Below are 17042 nucleotides of genomic sequence, written 5' to 3' on the forward strand. Positions count from 1 at the left end.
GTGACTGTGAGAGTGAATGTGTGTGTGATTGAGGCCCTGAGACAGACTGGCGACCTGTCCAGGGTGTACCCCGCCTTCGCCCATCAGCGAACCCGCGACCCCGAAAGGGAAGAAGCGGCCAAGAAGATGGATGGATAATCATAAGAAACACTGAAAGAGCCCAAACACCTGTAATACCTGAAAAACCTGTTACACCTGAACCATCAGGCCACATCAAAGAAGAGTTGTTTGCATTTATTCACTAAGGAAACCATTTTTTAGCTGAATTTTGTAAAGTACTGTCAGGAAAATTCCCCTCGACACTCGCTCCTTTTATTTGAAAACACAAGTGGCAGGTTACAACATTCAAACAGAGAAACAAACTAGAAAAGTTCATTAGAGGTTTCAAATAATGAACCATTTGGAAAAGTTTTCAGTTCAAACAGCACCCTTCCTTCCAGCTGAGCGCAGTGTATCGTGAAACTTCCTCATCCGTGCTTGGGAAAGGACATAGGTGATCAAACCCTGAACAACTCTTTCTAAGAGGTAAAAAGGTCATCCATATGCTACAGCTTGGGCTAACATTTGAAAACAAATTTAAACAGTGATAAAAATAAAACAATTTCTTCACAAAGACCATACTGAAACTTTAGTGTTCAACTAAGTTAACTTAAAAAAAAATTTGGATAACAATGGTGAAGCTAAATTTTGATATAATTTAGAAAGATGTATTGAACTGCATGTTAAGGGGTGGAGCCTGACTCATCAGAATCTGAAGGGCACAAAACTAAATCATCAGAATGTGGAGGGCGTGGATCCTGACTCAGCGTGGAGGGTTGGGGCCTGATTCAGTAGAATGTGGAGGGGGTGGAGCCTGACTCAGCAAAATTTGGAGGGGTGGAGCCTGACTCAGTAGAATGTGGAGGGGTGGAGCCTGACTCAGCACAATGTGGAAGGGTGGAGCCTGACTCAGTAGAATGTGGATGGGGTGGAGCCTCACTCAGCACAATGTGAAAGGGTGGAGCCTGACTCAGCACAATGTGGAAGGGGGTGGAACCTGACTCAGTGGAATGTGAAAGGGTGGAGCCTGACATAGTAGAATGTGGAGGGGGTGGAGCCTGACCCATCAGAATCTGAAGGGCACAAAACTAAATCAGCAGAATGTAGAGGGCGTGGATCCTGACTCAGAAAATTGTGGAGGGGGTGGGGCCTGACTCAGCAGAATGTGGGGGGATGGAGCCTGATTGAGCAGAATATGGAGGGGGTGGAGCCTCACTCAACACAATGTGGAGGGGTGGAGCCTGACTCAGCAGAATGTGGAGAGGGGTGGAGCCTGATTCATCAGAATGTGGAGGGGGGTGGAGCCTGATTCATCAGAATGTGGAGGGGGGTGGAGTCTCACTCAGCAGAATGTTGATGGGGTGGAGCCTGACTCAGCAGAAGCATCACCTGTTCCTGCATCAGGTCTTTGAGCTGCGTGATCTTCTCCGTGTCTTCAGGATGACTCGTGATGTAATCTTTATCAAAGAAAGCCTGCAGAGGAAACGACAGTCACTGACTGATAGTTCTTTGGAGATGCTGAAGAAATCTTTCCAATTTAAAATGTTATAATGAGATCAAACTTCATGAAGTTTAGATTTTAGATGTTTAGATTTATTTAATGTACAACAGTTCCTTGTGGCTCAGAATAATGACATGAATGATGTAAAAACATCATCACAACTGTTGAAACAGTGAAGCAGGCAAAAGCTTCTCCAGAACAATAGTTTTCCAGACCTCCTGGTATCTGGCGATGCCTCCATTGACAGCGGCGTCGATGACGCCATTCAGCGTCATGCTCAGTAGGTTAATGTTCCCGTGCAGCTGCTTGTGTTGGTACTGGCTGATCAGAGTCCGCAGCTCCTGGTTCTTGTTTTCCACTACAGACGTGGCGTTCTCCAGAGGACTCACCTCCACCTGAAACAGAACACAACCAAGGTCTCAGCAGAAACCTCCAACATGTCCGTTTCTGACCTGCAGCTTAGAATCAAATCCAGTTGAGATCAGAACAATGATGCTCGTGGTCTCACCAGCTCTCTCTTCTCCACCTCAAACCACCGTGAGATCCCAGGCAGAGGGTGGCTGAGGATCAGAGTGGTCCTCTCGATCCACAGACTCTGGAGCAAACATGGAGAAGAAAGGAGAGAATCAGCGGTGCAGCCGGAGACGACACAACGACAACAAGCCAAACATGCTGACATTTGGAGGTTTTTATGGTTTTGTTTCCGTATTCATGGAGGATTTTTATGCTGAAAATTAGTTGGAATTCTTCTAAACTCACAAAGCCGACAGGCTATTTTATTTTGAAAGAGAAGTTTTCAAAATAAAATATTGATGAACATTGAAGGACAAAAATAATCTCAGTTGTGAACTTCTCTCACTGTTTGTCGAACAAACTGGAGGACAGATTTAGAGTTTACAGTCGGCGGCGGGGCGGAGCCTTCAGAAGGCCCGCCTCCTCACCTTGAACTCGTTTTCTCTGTCTTTCAGTCCTTTGTGGAAGGGGCGGTCATAACGAAACCGCCGAACGTTGTTGACCCGATAGAAGCTCTTGATACGGTCCGGAACCCGCTCCATCTGAAGGACGCCCACGCTGTCTGGAACCGGAGTGACGGCGTAGATCTGGAGGTCTGGCAGCGAGGGGGGGGCAGTCAAGGGTCTGACTAAACTCTATGTGCTGGTCTCAAAGGAGATCGCCCAGAGATACTGGTCTGAAGGATACACTGCGCGTCACACTGCAGCGTGGCCTCGTCGGGTTGATTCGGGTGTTGCATTGCGATGGCTTGTGGAAATTCTCCCAGCATCCTTTGCTGGAAGGCCTCTAACCTTTCGTAGTCGTGACCTCGACAAACAAACTCCTTATTCTGGAAAAAATTAAAATTGTTTGTCGTCCATTTTACAGAGTAGAACCTGCATCACCGTCGAGGAGAAGATCTGAAGAAGTCCTCACTCTGAGGAAGAAAGGGAACTTCCTGCCGTAAAAGCCGACTCGGAAGAACTCCGGCTCCAGACGCTGCTGCTCCATGATGTTGTCATAATAAGCTGCTTCCATTTTCTGCAGACAGAGGAGAGTTTGAATGAAGGTTCACCGGAGACAGCGTGCAGCAGCAGGAGGAGCAACGGCAGCTCACCCGGATCCAGCTGAGGCTCTGGTAGTCGTACTGGGACTCGTACTGGAAGGCCAGCTCCCGGCACAAAGGAATGCCGAACTCCCAGCACTGTTGGACAAAAAGGACAAAAAGAGAAGTTGAGGAACTCATCAGTTCCTTTTATTCCTTATTTGTGTGGAAAAACTAAAACCCCAAAACAGAAACTTTACATTTAATTTAGAAAATGAAAGATTTAAAAAAAATGCAGAAAAGATGATAAATCTCCCCTAAAAAAGTCTAAAAATAAAACTGTAAGTCAAGTTTGAGAAATAACTTTATAAAACATTTATCCTTCAGAAAACTACATAAAATCTACCCAGCAACTCTAGATTTTTGTTTGTTGTGAATGAATTTTAAAGAAAAACTTAAAGTTAATTTTTCCTGAAACAAAAGCTGCAAAAGCTGCAAAAACCTGCAGGCTGGTAAAAGCAGAAGCCAAACTAAAGGTGCTACATCAAGTTTATGGATGTTTTGTCTTTGATGGAGCTCAGTCAGGCTGAAAAATGTTATTTTATTTCAGAAAATGATGAAATGTTCATGGTGTCGATCTGATCGACACCATGAAACATGAAACGGTCTTAATTTAAACTTGCTGAGTTTTGTAAAAAATTGTTAAAAGGGAAAACATTGTTTTACATGTTTTAAATGGTAAAACCTTTGCATTTTCACCATTTCAATCTTTAACTTTATTTTTAAAAACACATGAGTAGATCCTGGAGTCCTCGTGAGGCATGAGGAGGTTCAGATTACCTTTCCCTTGTTAAAGTAGTGGATCACTTTGCGGCAGAGGCTCTCCTTGCGGTGCCACTCGCTCTGGGCCGGATAATGCAGGAACTCCTTCAGGGGGCGCTCTTCCCAGCGCAGCAGCTCCCAGTACAGCAGCAGCGTGAACGCCGCCTCTGTGGATACACAGGAGAACGTCAGGCTCATGCCTCACCGCCGCCGCAGGGCAGCACCGCGCCACAGCGCCGCCCCACAGCGCCGCCCCACAGCGCCGCCCCACAGCGCCGCGCCACAGCACCGCGCCACAGCCTCACCTGTGAAGTTCTCCGCCTGCAGGTGCATGTCACACAGTTTGTGGATGTAGCGGATGTACATCTCCTCTTTGTTGATCTCTGACTTGTAGAAGTTCTGCAGGGAAACAGAACCGGAAGTGATGCGTCAAAAGAACAGATTTTATCTGTAAGAAGCTGCTGAAGTGTGAAAGTTTACCAGCAGGTTGACGGTGCAGCCGATCTTCTTGTTTTCTGTCTCGTCTCCCTTCATGCAGTCCCTGAAGAAACAACTATGTTCACTGAGATTGTTATGACCCGATTTACTAAAACCTCCGTTTGACACGACGGCCTTCAGATAATCAGCTGATGCTCCCCACGTGAAACTCAGGTGTTCCTCACCTGTAGTCCAGCAGGCGCTCCATCAGCCGCGTGACGGACGTCACAAAGGAGGTCCCCGTCTCCCTCCACGTCTCCTGCTCGATCTTCTCCAGCAGACTTTGAAGAAGAGACACAAAGATCAGGCCCTGAAGTGGCTTTTAACAGCACGCCACTCATAGGTCACGCCCACCAAATCCCACACTATACAACTGCTGAAAATAAGTGTCAAAGTTTTCTACTTGAGTTCAAACATGAAACAAAGTGATGAAGGAGAAGAACACAAACACCAGGAGAGGAAGATGAAACAGAGGAAGGACAGAAACTGTGATCTGCACTGAAACAGAGGTTTGTGTGTCCGTGAGAGGGGAACGGATTCAAAGATCTTTAAATAAAACCAATCTGCTCAGAGCAGCAGAGGAACTGGTGTCAGCAGGAAACTAATCGTTTTAGTCATAGAGATTAATATCAGTAGAGATGACATGCAGGCTTTTTACTGTTGTTCAAGATCCGTAAAGAGCGACGCCATATTGGAATGGTATAAAAACAATGAGACATGGTTTAGCAGAACCAGTAAAACGACCATAAAATTATTAATCTTGGTCCCATTTTAAAAAGGAAAACACCTGACGGGTATATTTCCTGTCCTGGTTGGATCCTCACAAATATTACACAAATGAACAACATTTCAAATAAATGTAATAAATAAATGCATACCTGATACATGGTTGTGATTTTATTCTAATCTACACACAGACTGAGATTTACACAAACTGTTGGACTCCTCGTCTGTGTTTATAAAGGGGTCGGTGTGTAGCCGACATCGCCGTAGACCGGTAGCGCCTGTTATATATGGGCCGGTCCGCACCCGGATCAGCATGATGAGACGGTCTGATCCGACTGAGAACAGTGCAGCCCGCTCAACAGCCGCGCCAGTCCTGATGGTCCCACAGACGGGAGAGAGGGCTCAGTGAGACCTCCATCCACGGTCCCGGAGCGGCAAGGTCCGATTTAAGTACACAGCGGCCGGGTCTTGAACCGAAACTGGTCGCGATGACACACCGCGGGGTAAATTCACCCGCAGGAGTGGCGACGCTGGGCTAGGGGCTCCTTTCATGCACCACATTTCCCGGTCTGTCCACCGGATGACGATTCAGCGCTGCGGGCAGGCGGTCTTTCATACGACACATTTACCGGTCCGTCCGCCGGACGGAGATTCGGTTCTGATAGACTCTTCCATCTTCACTACTGAGGAAATCCTGGTTAGTTTATTTTTCTCCTCTCAGTAATCTGATTACCAGCAGGTCAATTTACCACAATCATCCTCCATAAACATAAAGATCGGTGGTCCTGACAGAAAACATGGAAATAGTGTGAAGTCTAGAGCTGTCATTGACTTTAATAGACGACAAGATCAGCCTAAACGTTCATTATTGAGAGTAAACTCACTCAGATCTTGTTCAAATGTTTTCTAGAAGTTCTCTTTTATCAGCTGACAGCAATAATTTACTAGTGAAAAATTCACATTCTAGTTTTTATAGATCTGTGTGTACAATTGTAACACAGCAGTAAACAGACATCTAAACCATCCTAATATGGCGTCAACAAGCTAGCATGTCACCTCTAGTGATATATCTCATTGGTTTAAGTAGCCGGACTGGCTGGAACGTGAGCAGAAGCATCAGTGTGTTACCTGGGATACGGCCCAAACAGCTGGGTTCTAGTCCCGCAGCACAGAGCAAAGCAAACAAGAGCAGCGTTTGAGAGCAGCACAGGTCAGAAAGACAGAGCTCGTTCAGGCGGAAGCAGATCTCCTTACAGCAAGCCGAAGAGCTCCCTGTAGTTCTCGTCGCCTTTGCCCTCTGACACCAAACTGTCCAGCTTATCGATCAGCTCCGCCTCCACCTGGCGGAGCATTCAGAGGGAGACACTCAAACTCCTGTGCTGGAAGCGGCCGCGTCTCTACCTGTGTGCGTGCTCCTGCACCTGTTTGAAGTTCCCGTTCTTGCGCTGCTCCCAGTCCATCATGTCATGGAAGATGGGAATCATGATGTTCCTCAGCTCCACCTGAGGGACCAGCGTCACGCCCAGGAAGGGCCCGATCATGCCGGGGATGAAATGGATCTTATTCTCCCCTGCAGAGGAGGACAGCCGTGGTTAAGGACATCACCTTTGACCCCACCGCTCCATCCAGAACGTTCATTAGGGAGCGTCTCACCCAGGTTCTGCCACATGCTGAACAGCTGGTAGGTCATGATCACTCTCATGTCTCCATACCTGCAGAAGAACAAACACAGATGTAAGTGGAGCTTCATGCAGCAGCAGCAGTGATGCACGGCTCGGCTCCTCACCGATCCAGAACCTTCTTTTTCTTAGCTGGACTCAGGTTCTCCAGCTGTAAACTGGGCTGGTTGATGTAGAGAACAGCCAGACTGAAGTAGGAGTTCCACACCTGCGCATACACAGCAGCAGACGCATGCCTCGTGAGTAACGTCTGCTCCGTCTGCACAACAACATGTGGAGGGAAGGAGGGAGCTAACCTTAAAGTCGAAGTCAGTTTGGGTGAAGTTCTTGTGCAGAGCAGGAGAAAGGTGCTGCGCCGTGGTCAAGATGATGCTGCAGGACAGACGGACAGACATGACTGATGGATGATGGTCCTATTGAACAGATATGACTGATGGATGATGGTACAATAGAACAGGCATGACTGATGGATGATGGTCCTATTGAACAGATATGACTGATGGATGTTGGTTCTACAGGACAAACTCAGCCCGGCTTTTGCCACACAGGCTAAATGTCCAGCGCTGAGACTTGAGGAGAAGGCTCTGATGGGGAGGCAGGTTTGTGTGTGTTTGTTTGTGTTTTTGTGCGTTTGTGTCTTACTAGCTGGTGAGCAGTCTCATGACATTCCAGTCTCTGGGGAAAATGCTGAGCTTCATCAGGTTCCGGAACACACACAGGATCTTCAGCAGGAACTCCTGAGAGGACAAAGGGAAAGTCAGCATCAGAACTGCCTCCCCATGAGCAGCACCTCAGCTGGATGCTCGGGTTCTACCTTCAACTCCTCTTTGCTCTGAAAGTTTTCAATCAGGTGCTGGAAGTGGACGTCAGTCATCTGACGGAGAAGCGACAGGAGGCAGGACACGTATTCTCCCTGACAGGAAGTGACATCAGAGAAGGTCAGGAGGGTGGACCATGTGAAGGCAGTTCAGGGAGAGACAGACAGGAAGTGATGGAGGCAGAAGAAAGTGCTGTTTTTGAACCTCTTCCAGCTTATTTATGCTTTTACTGTTTACTGAGGTTGTAGAGAGTAAAACGAAGACACTGGACTGTACCACTGATGGGGGAGGGGTGAAGAGGAAGGGCAGCATGGCAGTAAACAACAACAACAGACATAAACAACAACAAATTAAAGAAGTCTCTCCTTCATTTCCAATCTGTAATAATATGAAAACTCCTGAGTCCTCGAGCAGAAATGAAGGTTTAGAGGACAGATGGAAGTTCAGGAAAAAGAACGGCAGCATGAGGAAGACGATGTGGTGATGATGAATTCGAAGGGAACATCAGCACTGAGATCGTTTCTGTTCCTGATTATCAGATTTGTCTCTCAAAAACGGGCCAGAACAGAAGTATTATGGTAGGGGCTGGAATCATCTTGGATGTTGCCCTTCTCAGGTGGAGCAGGGGAGGAGCAGGATGGATGCATGCGGTGGGGGGAGTAGTAGTTGTAATGTTAGTTACTAACAGTGATCTCCGCGGTGCACTGCGGACAGCGTTGACCCCTTACCGCCTCCTGCGATTGGCTCTTGCTCATAATGGACAGAAGAGTCTGCAGGAGGACGTCCAGCAGCGACTCCACCATCATCTCCACCTCCTCCTGCACCGACGTGTCCTGGGGGGGCAGCAGGCATTAAAGGGTGAAGGAAGAGAAGGGAAAAAGAAAGAGAGAACAGAAAAACAAGAAGACTGGTGGACTCTGCTAGAGGAACATTTGATCTTTCCAGACTTCATTTCTCCGAGGGTCTCGGCTGTATCACCTTCAACCTGCTCGACCTCACATGAACCTGCATCCAGTCCAGACGCCTCGTGTTTGTCTTCTGCACAAACTGACAGTGTTTCACACTTTTTCATTTGTATCTCCTGTTTTTTTTTCTCCTTATCTCTGAGTAAAGTCAACTCCTGAGCAGTTCAGCATTGTTCTTTTTTAATCCTCTAAAAGTTGTCAAAGTTGAGCCGTATCTGGTCCTCCAGATCATTTTATTTTACTGTTATTAATGACCCGATGTTATCTTGTACTTATTGCTAACTTGTATAATTTAGACAAAATATATTTTTATAGAAAGTAAAATATTGAAAGTTATTTAAGGTTTAAGTCGATTTTTTCTGAAATAATATTCCTGCATTTTTATTATTCATGATTATGTTAAGAAGTTACAGTTTTAAAGTTTTAAAATAGGTATTCTGCTAGCTTTTTGGACTATTTTAGCATTAATTCTTTTTTTTTTACGCTATTATGAAGTTTGGCCAATATTTCAGTTACATGCTAGCTTTTTGGGGGTAATTTAGGCTTTTTAAAACAATTTTAGACTGTTTTGGAGTTTAATTAAAAATTCAGCCACAGGCTAGCTGCTTTGGCTAATATAACCATTCTTTGTTTGTTTTAGGAGTTTGCTTAGGAGTTTCGTAAATATTTCAGCTACATGGTAGCTCTTTTGGCTAATTTAGACTTTTTCAGTTTTTTAAGGCTATTCTGGAGTTTAGCAAATATTTTAGCTACATGCTAGATGTTTTTGGTTAACCTAAGATTTTTTTTTTTTTGTAGTTTTTTTTCAGGCTAAATTGGCATTTAGCTAATATTTTAGTGACTATCAGCTTCAGCATCTTCAGCATCCAAATTCATCTTACAGCATTCACACTAGCATTATCACAGGTAATTATATATATCTGGTTCATAATCATGTTAAAAAGTTACAGTTTTAAAGTTTAAAAAATGCAGTTTTAGTGTGTTCAATAAATGTTTATCCTGTTCGGCCCGTGACCCAAGGTGTGTTCTGGATTTTGGCCCCTTGTGTGATTGAGTTTGACACTAATGTTTTAGAATAACATTCCCAGAGTTGTGCACTGACGGTTTGAGGTCATGACCAGAGCTGCAGCAGACTGACCTGACTGACGGCGTGATGGGAGCCAAACCTGCAACTTTCTGAACAAACTGCTCTACCACTGCAGCACAGACTCACGACTGCATTGCTGTTGTTTATGTTTACAGATCACCAGCTGTCTGTTTCCATGCTAAACCAGGATACTGCATCCTGAGGATCTTCTGTGCTCCTCTCATGCTTCCTGAGAACACGATAGTCGGGTTTTTAAAAGGTCACTGCTACTTATTTATTATATTTTGGTCAGGATAATAACTCCATTAAATCTGGAGGATTTATGTGAGTAAACGTAGATCTTCTTTAAGCTTTGTTTGTCATTAAAAGCTCAAAAATGAAAAAAAAAGATCCTGAACAATATGTACAATATGTCCAGAGGGGAGAAGCTAAAATCTCTACTAAATATGTTTAATCATTTTTGTTCTGTTTAGATCAAAACTTAATAAAGTTCTGTTTATATTCAGATTTCAGCAGCAGTATAGAAGCGTTTGTGACTCATAATTCAAAATAAAAGTAAATACTGGAAACACTTTTTTCATTTTCCCAATGTACCTGCATTACTTTTCTCCTAAATTACATGAAAAAGCTATTTTCCAAACGTCATTTTCATTCTCGCTCCTCCTCTGCTTTGGTTTTTGCTGTCATTAAACGACATGCCGTTCTCGTCGACTTATTCAGAGAAAAGGGAAAAAGGAAGGAAGAGGAGGAAAAACAATCTCAAAGCTGAGGTTTATCTTTTCACAGAATGAGAATGTTCAAGATGAAAATGGAAAAGCCGTTTGGAGAATTGCTTTTCATTTCACTTAAGAGACAAGTAATGCAGGTACATTGTGAAAATGAAAAAGCATTTCCAGTATTGACTTGTATTTTGAATTATGAATTACAAATGCTTCCATTAAGGAATGGATCACAAAGACTCAAGGTTCAACCGCAGAAAATGACTTCAAACTTTTAAAAGTTTTCATCTTTAGAACAAATATTACGTGTTTTCTTATATCTGTGCTTTATTTATGGAAGAAAGCTAAAGTTGTTTAACATGTGGGGTCAGAGTCATGAAAACAAAGCCGAGTTTCTATAGTAACGACCTGCAGACTCCTGCTCTGAACCAAAGAGGAAACTTGCTGAGAATCCTGATACATAAGAGAGCAGTTTTGTCTGTCAGAACCACTGAGGCTTTTCTACCTATGTATGACCCCCACCAACCGTAACCCTGCCCCACCCTAATAACCGCTGAGGTTTGGAACCCCTGAGCCTCTGCTCTGTCACTGACAGAGACGTGGATCTCTGGACGTTTTCTCCAGGTCTCTCTGTCTCTGTTACCATGGAGCTGTTCTTGATGATGGAGAAAATGGAGCCGAGGATTCCTGAGCAGATGAGCAGCTCCTTCTGCTGCCTCAGGTGCAGGTGGATGTGATGGAGGACCACAGGGAGCAGGATCCTTCGTGACTCTGGGGACAGAAACACAGATGATGCAGACGTTTGGGTTCACTCGGACTCCAAAAACCTTTCTACTCATCAAATAAAAGCAGAAGAAATACCCGGGAACGAGAAGAGCCTGCTGTCCACAGTCCGAGCAATGGACTGCAGCTTCACCACATCCATGGACTGTCCTATGTGCACAGTGGACGGCATGCTGCCCAGAGTGCCCCGCACGAACTCCGCCACCTCCTGCACCGTGAACATCTGCAGCAGCTCATCAAAGATGGCGGGGAAGGAGTTCAGCAGCGCGGCCTGAGGAAGAAGCGGGTTTGTTAGAGAGCCGCTGTCCACGACAGAGCTGGACCACAGGGAAGAGACGCCTTCATGAGGTCTGAGGAGATCACAGGAAGCAGCAGAAGAAACATGGAGAGGGACTGATGTCAGAGACCCCACATGAATGACTGAAAGCTGTGATGCTGTGGATAAGGCCTGCAGGTGGTTCAGCATCACGGCACTGTGGACGGGTCGCTGGCTCATGGTTCAGAAGACGACCGGCCTTGCAGGGCAAAGGTCGCTTCAGGAAAGGTCACCTTTGGGTTTTTCATGTTTCCAACTGTGGATTCTCCATCGAACAGAGAATCTTAAGATGGAATGAACAGAGAACCGCACAGAGATCAGCTTTTAAACACAGAAGAGCAAAAAAAGATCAAATGAAAAGAAAACAGTTTTTAGGTTTATCATAAATTTACACCAGAGCTGGTTTTAAATTGACCATACCATGAAAAACCAACTTTTTGAGGTTTAAAGTGCATCATACTGTTCATTCCTTGCTACAAAGAATCCCAAAGTATTTTGATCCGTTGATGGATTTAAGAGTAATCCTCTAAAAACCTGCGCTCTCAACAGCAGCCCCTCCCATACCCACGAAAACGAGCCGGTCCTCACGATCTGATATAGAGTGAGACCGCCCCTTTCAGGAAGAGTCTGCTCTGACAGCTCCGCCCCCAGTTCAACACCAACACCCGATTTCTCCACAGACCAAGCGGTATTCAGCAAAAAACTTCAATTTTAGAAGCAGAATATCGTATATCATCCAGTTGAGTCCTGTCTACAATAAATTCAAGTTCTGACAGGTGCTCGTTACTTTAGACTCTTTTAAGTGTTCACATGTGTGTGTGTTCATGTGTTTGTGTTCTTGTGTTTGTGTGTGTTCATGTGTTTGTGTGTGTTCATGTGTTTGTGTGTGTTCATGTGTTGGTGTGTGTTCATGCGTGTTCAGGTGGATCAGGACTCTGGGTTTCTGGGTTTCTCCAGACTCTACTTACTGACAGAGGCGGCGGCGGTGGCCGCAGAGCGTTGGAGCTCGAGGCCTGACTGCAGCCGACTTGCCCGCTCCCAGGAAGCTGTCCTGGGGGCGGGGGCTGGATTTGGACCGGGCCGGGGACTAGAGCTAAGGGAGCAGCTGGACCAGGACCAGGTCCAGAGGCTGGGTTGGGGCCTGGACATGGCTGGGAACCCGATGGGTTAGGAGGGAAAGTTTAGGACCAAATCGAAGGGTCAAAAATGTAAAAAAGATCATAAGAGAAGGAGAGAAGGTTCGGAAAAGTGCGAATAATAAGGTGCAGAGAGAAGATAACCATCAAGTCAGAGAAACAGGAAGCAGCTGCAGAAAGTAAAGATGAATGCATTCACAAAAACAAAAGTCAGCTGATCCAAACTGACTAAGCTGCTGCTGCTTCCCAAAGAGAAGCCACGCTTTGTTCGTCACGCCGCTTTTCCTCACCTGCGTGAAGAGGAGCGTCTCTGAGCTGCGGCTGTCCAGACTCAGGACGAAGCGGATGGACTGGAAGAGCTCCTGGATGCTGCTTCGGAACTGCTCCTCCTCCATCCCACAGGTGGCCCGAGAGTAGAGGATGCGGGACTGGACGATGAACTTGAACAGGTACTCCAGGGCCTGGGGGAGGGAGGGGGGAGAGTGAGGTCCCGTCATCCGGTAGCGTTCTTCATGAAAACGTTTCAGACTAACAGAATGAGGGAGTCCAGAAGGAAATCCCTGTCAGTTCTGGATCAGGTATTCTGTCAGAGACGTTTACAGCTAAAAGATCAAACTTCATAAAAGTTCAAGTCCCATTAGTTGACCCCTCCCCTGGGGGAGCAGTGAGCTGCAGACACAGGAACCATTTGATGGTTTAACCCCCCAATTCAACCTCTTAATGCTGAGTGTCAAGCAGGGAGACACTGGGTCCCATTTTAAGAGTCAAAACATTCTTTTTTGTTAAAACAACAAACTGCTGGACTGAAACATGATTCAAATTGGTTTCAGAGGAAACTGTGAGGGTCTGGGAGGAATGTGATGGGAGGGGCGTGCAGATGGGCGGAGTCTTACCCTCATGGCCTCCTGAATGTGGTCCTGCCTCACCACCTCCGCGGAGCGGTCCATGTACCACTTCAGGCAGCGGATCAGCTCTCTGAAACACAGACAACTTCTCTGAGCCCGACAGACGAAGCGTCTGAGTTCAAATCAAATCAAACTTTATTCGTACAGAACTTTAACAACGGAAGCACACACACAACATAATCAGTCACAAAATGATCATTAGAAACCCGGCTAATACTAAAATAAGGAAACAATCAATTTGGGGACATCTCCACACCATTGCCCTCCGATTAAAGCAAGGAGCCGAACCCGGGAGGTCCCACTGCTCACGAGAAGGTTCCATCACTGATGTGGAGGAAAAGAATGGAGCTCAAATGTAATAAAGACAGAATAACCATAGACCTTAATAGAATGATGGAAATTAGTGAAAGTGAATACAAAAGATCAATTGAAATAAGTAAAAACAGAAGTGACATAAAATATTTTAAGGATCAAGAGAGTTCTTAAATTTCAGATAAAATCCAGATTTAAAAGTTGATCTTGAGCCTTACTGCAAGAACGGAAAAAAAAACTGAACGAGTCCTCGGCAGATGTTTTAGTTCAAACCTTTGGAATAACTGAAAGGCCTGAACATAAAGTCTGAATCACATATAGTAGATGTAAGGACAGTATTAATAGTAGATTTTTCCAGACATAGTGAGGCAGATAGACTATAGTTTTCATAAGAATCTTTCACTTGGTGATACAATCACCAAAACTGGCACCAATGATGTTCGAGGCAAATGTTAGAAGAAAAGCATGTTGTCCAGCAAAAAATCCAAGATGGCTGCCATTTTTCTAGATGGCTGACCTGTTAACCCTGGTAAATGCTTTTATTGACATAGAACTTCAACCTACACAATTTTAAAAAATATTTCTACATTAGTATGAATGCATTCTTATGTAGCACACCCAGTGTTGTATCCTCAATTTCAAAATGCCCAACAGTTTTCAAAATGGCAGCTTAAAAATTGGTGTATTTCCATAAATTGAGTGGACTGGCAAAAGAATGGTCAAGTCTGGGAAGTTCTTTGGTCAACATTCCCACCCATTGCTATGCCATGCCAGCCGTTGACAAAGTGCAGCTGCACCGGTGAATGTCGGGGACCATGCTAGTGCTACCGAAACACCCTGAGATGCACACAACTCAGCAGCTGCAAATGCTTGGAGTAAAAGAAGCAATTTTTTTTTTGCATCAAATTTTCATAATACAGCTGTAGCATTTTATTATGTAGATTTTAATGCTGTATTCAGCTCCTTGTATCCAAATCAATTTGTTTTGATAAGTGGACCATCAGAATAGCATTACTATATGAACATTTAGACCAAATACTGTGGAGATAGGTATGCAGAGGCGGCCATCTTGAAAATTGGCTGCCATTTTATTTTTTAAGTTGAATAACATATTTTTTGGAAAAAGTAGGTTCTGTTGCACATATGTGCCAAAATTGGTGCTTGTATCACCAAGTGAAAGATAGCTTCAGCAATCTACCCCACTAACAGTCAAGGCTCTTACAACACACTGGAGGCAGGGAGGGGGAGATAGCGTAGATTAAAAAGCCTAAAACTGACCCTTGGGGAACCCCACAGGTGATTTCATAAACTCTTGAAGAGCTTATTTAAGAAGAATGTTCAATCCGTGAGGTAAGAACCGAACCAGCTCAGAATAGTAACAGAGAGACCCAGTTGTCAGCCTGGTAAGTAATGCTGTGATCTACTGGATCTGCGCTCAGGTCCAGCACCAGGACTAAGCTTCTGAGAGTCCAGGTCACATCTATCATTTACTGTTTGAACAAGGACTCTGTCTGTTCTGGTCCTTGTCCTAAAACCAGATCAAGTTCTGCTTTAGAGGAACACAACGAGACGAGGATGAAGAGAAGGGAACCCAGCCCGTTCCAGTATGAGCTCCAGACTGAGGTCCATCTGTCTTTGGGTCTTGGTGATGCTGGACCCTACCCAGCTACTTCTGGGTGACGGTGGAGACAAACAACCACACACACTCACATCTAAAGGACAGAGTTAAAGTCACCCATGGGAACCTATGCAGCATGTTTGTGGACTGTGGGAGGAAGCAGGAGAACATGCAGACTGGAGTTTATTTTAGAAACATGAATAAACATAAACCATCAGTAGAGGACGGGGGCCACGGCACCCCCTTCTTCTAGAGAGAAACACCAACCAGGTCGGAGGTCAGGAGACCAGAGAGACACTCACTTGTAGGCGAGGGCGCCAGCGAAGTGTTTCTGGATGTAGGTGTCCATGACGGGCCTGAAGTGGTAATATTTACTGTCCCTGAGCAGGTTGATGATGAACACCTGACAGAGAGGAAGCACAGGAACAATGCAAACACGTCACTGCAGGAACCAGCTGAGAAACCAAAGCTAATCCCTCAGAACGAGGCTCTGAACAGGTTTAGATGTTTGAACACGGACGCCTCCTGCTTCCGGCAAACAGGAACATTTGGTCCCGCTCTGCGGTCCGGACCGCGCTGATCCTCATCGGCTGGGAAGGCGAGAGATGAATGTATTCTCTACAGATGGAGGAGAAGCTTCATCATCCAGTCAGTCTGAATGCTGGGTCTTCACCAGCCTTTGGATTTACGCTCCAGCTTCATTATTTCATCCAGAAATTAGGAGCTTCTGCTGACATGCCAGCATCAGGGGGAGGAGCTCCTACAGGGGGGAGGAGCTCTGGCTGAAATGCCAGCATCAAGGAGGAGGAGCGTCTGCTGACACGGCAGCATCAAGAGGGAGGAGCTTCTGCTGACATGGCAGCTTTAGGGGGAGGAGCTTCTGCTGACAAGCCAGCATCTGGGGGAGGAGCTCCTACGGGGGGAGGAGCTACGGCTGAAACGCCAGCATCAAGGAGGAGGAGCGTCTGCAGGGGAAGGAGCTCCTGCAGGAGGAGGAGGAGCTCTGGATGATACGCCAGCATCAGGGGGAGAAGCGTCTGCTGACATGGCAGTTTTAGGGGGAGGAGCTTCTGCTGACAAGCCAGCATCAATGGGGAGGAGCTCCTACAGGGGGGAGGAGCTCCGGCTGACACGCTAGCATCAGGGGAGGAGCTCCTACAGGTGGGGAGGAGCTCGAGCTGAGATGCCACTATCGAGGGGAAAGAGCTCCTCTGCTGTGGAGGAACAAGCAGCTGCAGCCCAGCTCTTTCACAGGTCAGGTTGAATCAGACACATTGCACCTGTGAGGCTCTGTTGTGACAGACAACATCACAAAAATGATTCAAACTGACAGCAGTCACATCTGCTGTCGTCTGACTTTGGTTTGAGGACCGCCTCCTCATATCTCCCTCTGATCTGTTTCAGAGAAGCGTCTCCTAGAACATTTGTCAGAAATGTTTGCTTCCTCTCAGCCAGACGTACCAAAGACTGGAAGACCAGCGGCCCATACTTCTCTGTGTTGTCGTCCAGGATGGAGAACAGGGTGTCCAGGATGTCCTGAAGAAACTGGAGAACAGGAGGTTCAGTGAGACCTGATCCACTCGTTATTCACACATTTGTCTT

At 45.9% G+C, this 17042-nt stretch overlaps 1 protein-coding gene across 1 annotated transcript in view; it reads right to left on the reverse strand.

Annotated features, from left to right (window-relative positions):
* Positions 1-17042, reverse strand: part of LOC112140000 (dedicator of cytokinesis protein 3) — a gene marked incomplete in the record, with an annotated part of 107245 nt that overhangs the window by 13658 nt on the left and 76545 nt on the right. The window contains 26 exon segments of the mRNA XM_024262888.2: positions 1429-1512; positions 1756-1935; positions 2049-2135; positions 2482-2648; positions 2741-2882; positions 2969-3073; positions 3150-3236; positions 3918-4066; positions 4205-4298; positions 4380-4440; positions 4562-4657; positions 6231-6257; positions 6357-6442; positions 6524-6672; positions 6756-6814; positions 6889-6989; positions 7078-7153; positions 7424-7518; positions 7596-7694; positions 8286-8432; positions 11014-11141; positions 11232-11424; positions 12896-13066; positions 13499-13580; positions 15743-15843; positions 16902-16985. Coding sequence (XP_024118656.1) covers positions 1429-1512; positions 1756-1935; positions 2049-2135; positions 2482-2648; positions 2741-2882; positions 2969-3073; positions 3150-3236; positions 3918-4066; positions 4205-4298; positions 4380-4440; positions 4562-4657; positions 6231-6257; positions 6357-6442; positions 6524-6672; positions 6756-6814; positions 6889-6989; positions 7078-7153; positions 7424-7518; positions 7596-7694; positions 8286-8432; positions 11014-11141; positions 11232-11424; positions 12896-13066; positions 13499-13580; positions 15743-15843; positions 16902-16985 — 2850 coding nt within the window.

This window comes from Oryzias melastigma, linkage group LG2 (genome assembly GCF_002922805.2).
Source record: "Oryzias melastigma strain HK-1 linkage group LG2, ASM292280v2, whole genome shotgun sequence".
Lineage (NCBI taxonomy): Eukaryota > Metazoa > Chordata > Actinopteri > Beloniformes > Adrianichthyidae > Oryzias > Oryzias melastigma.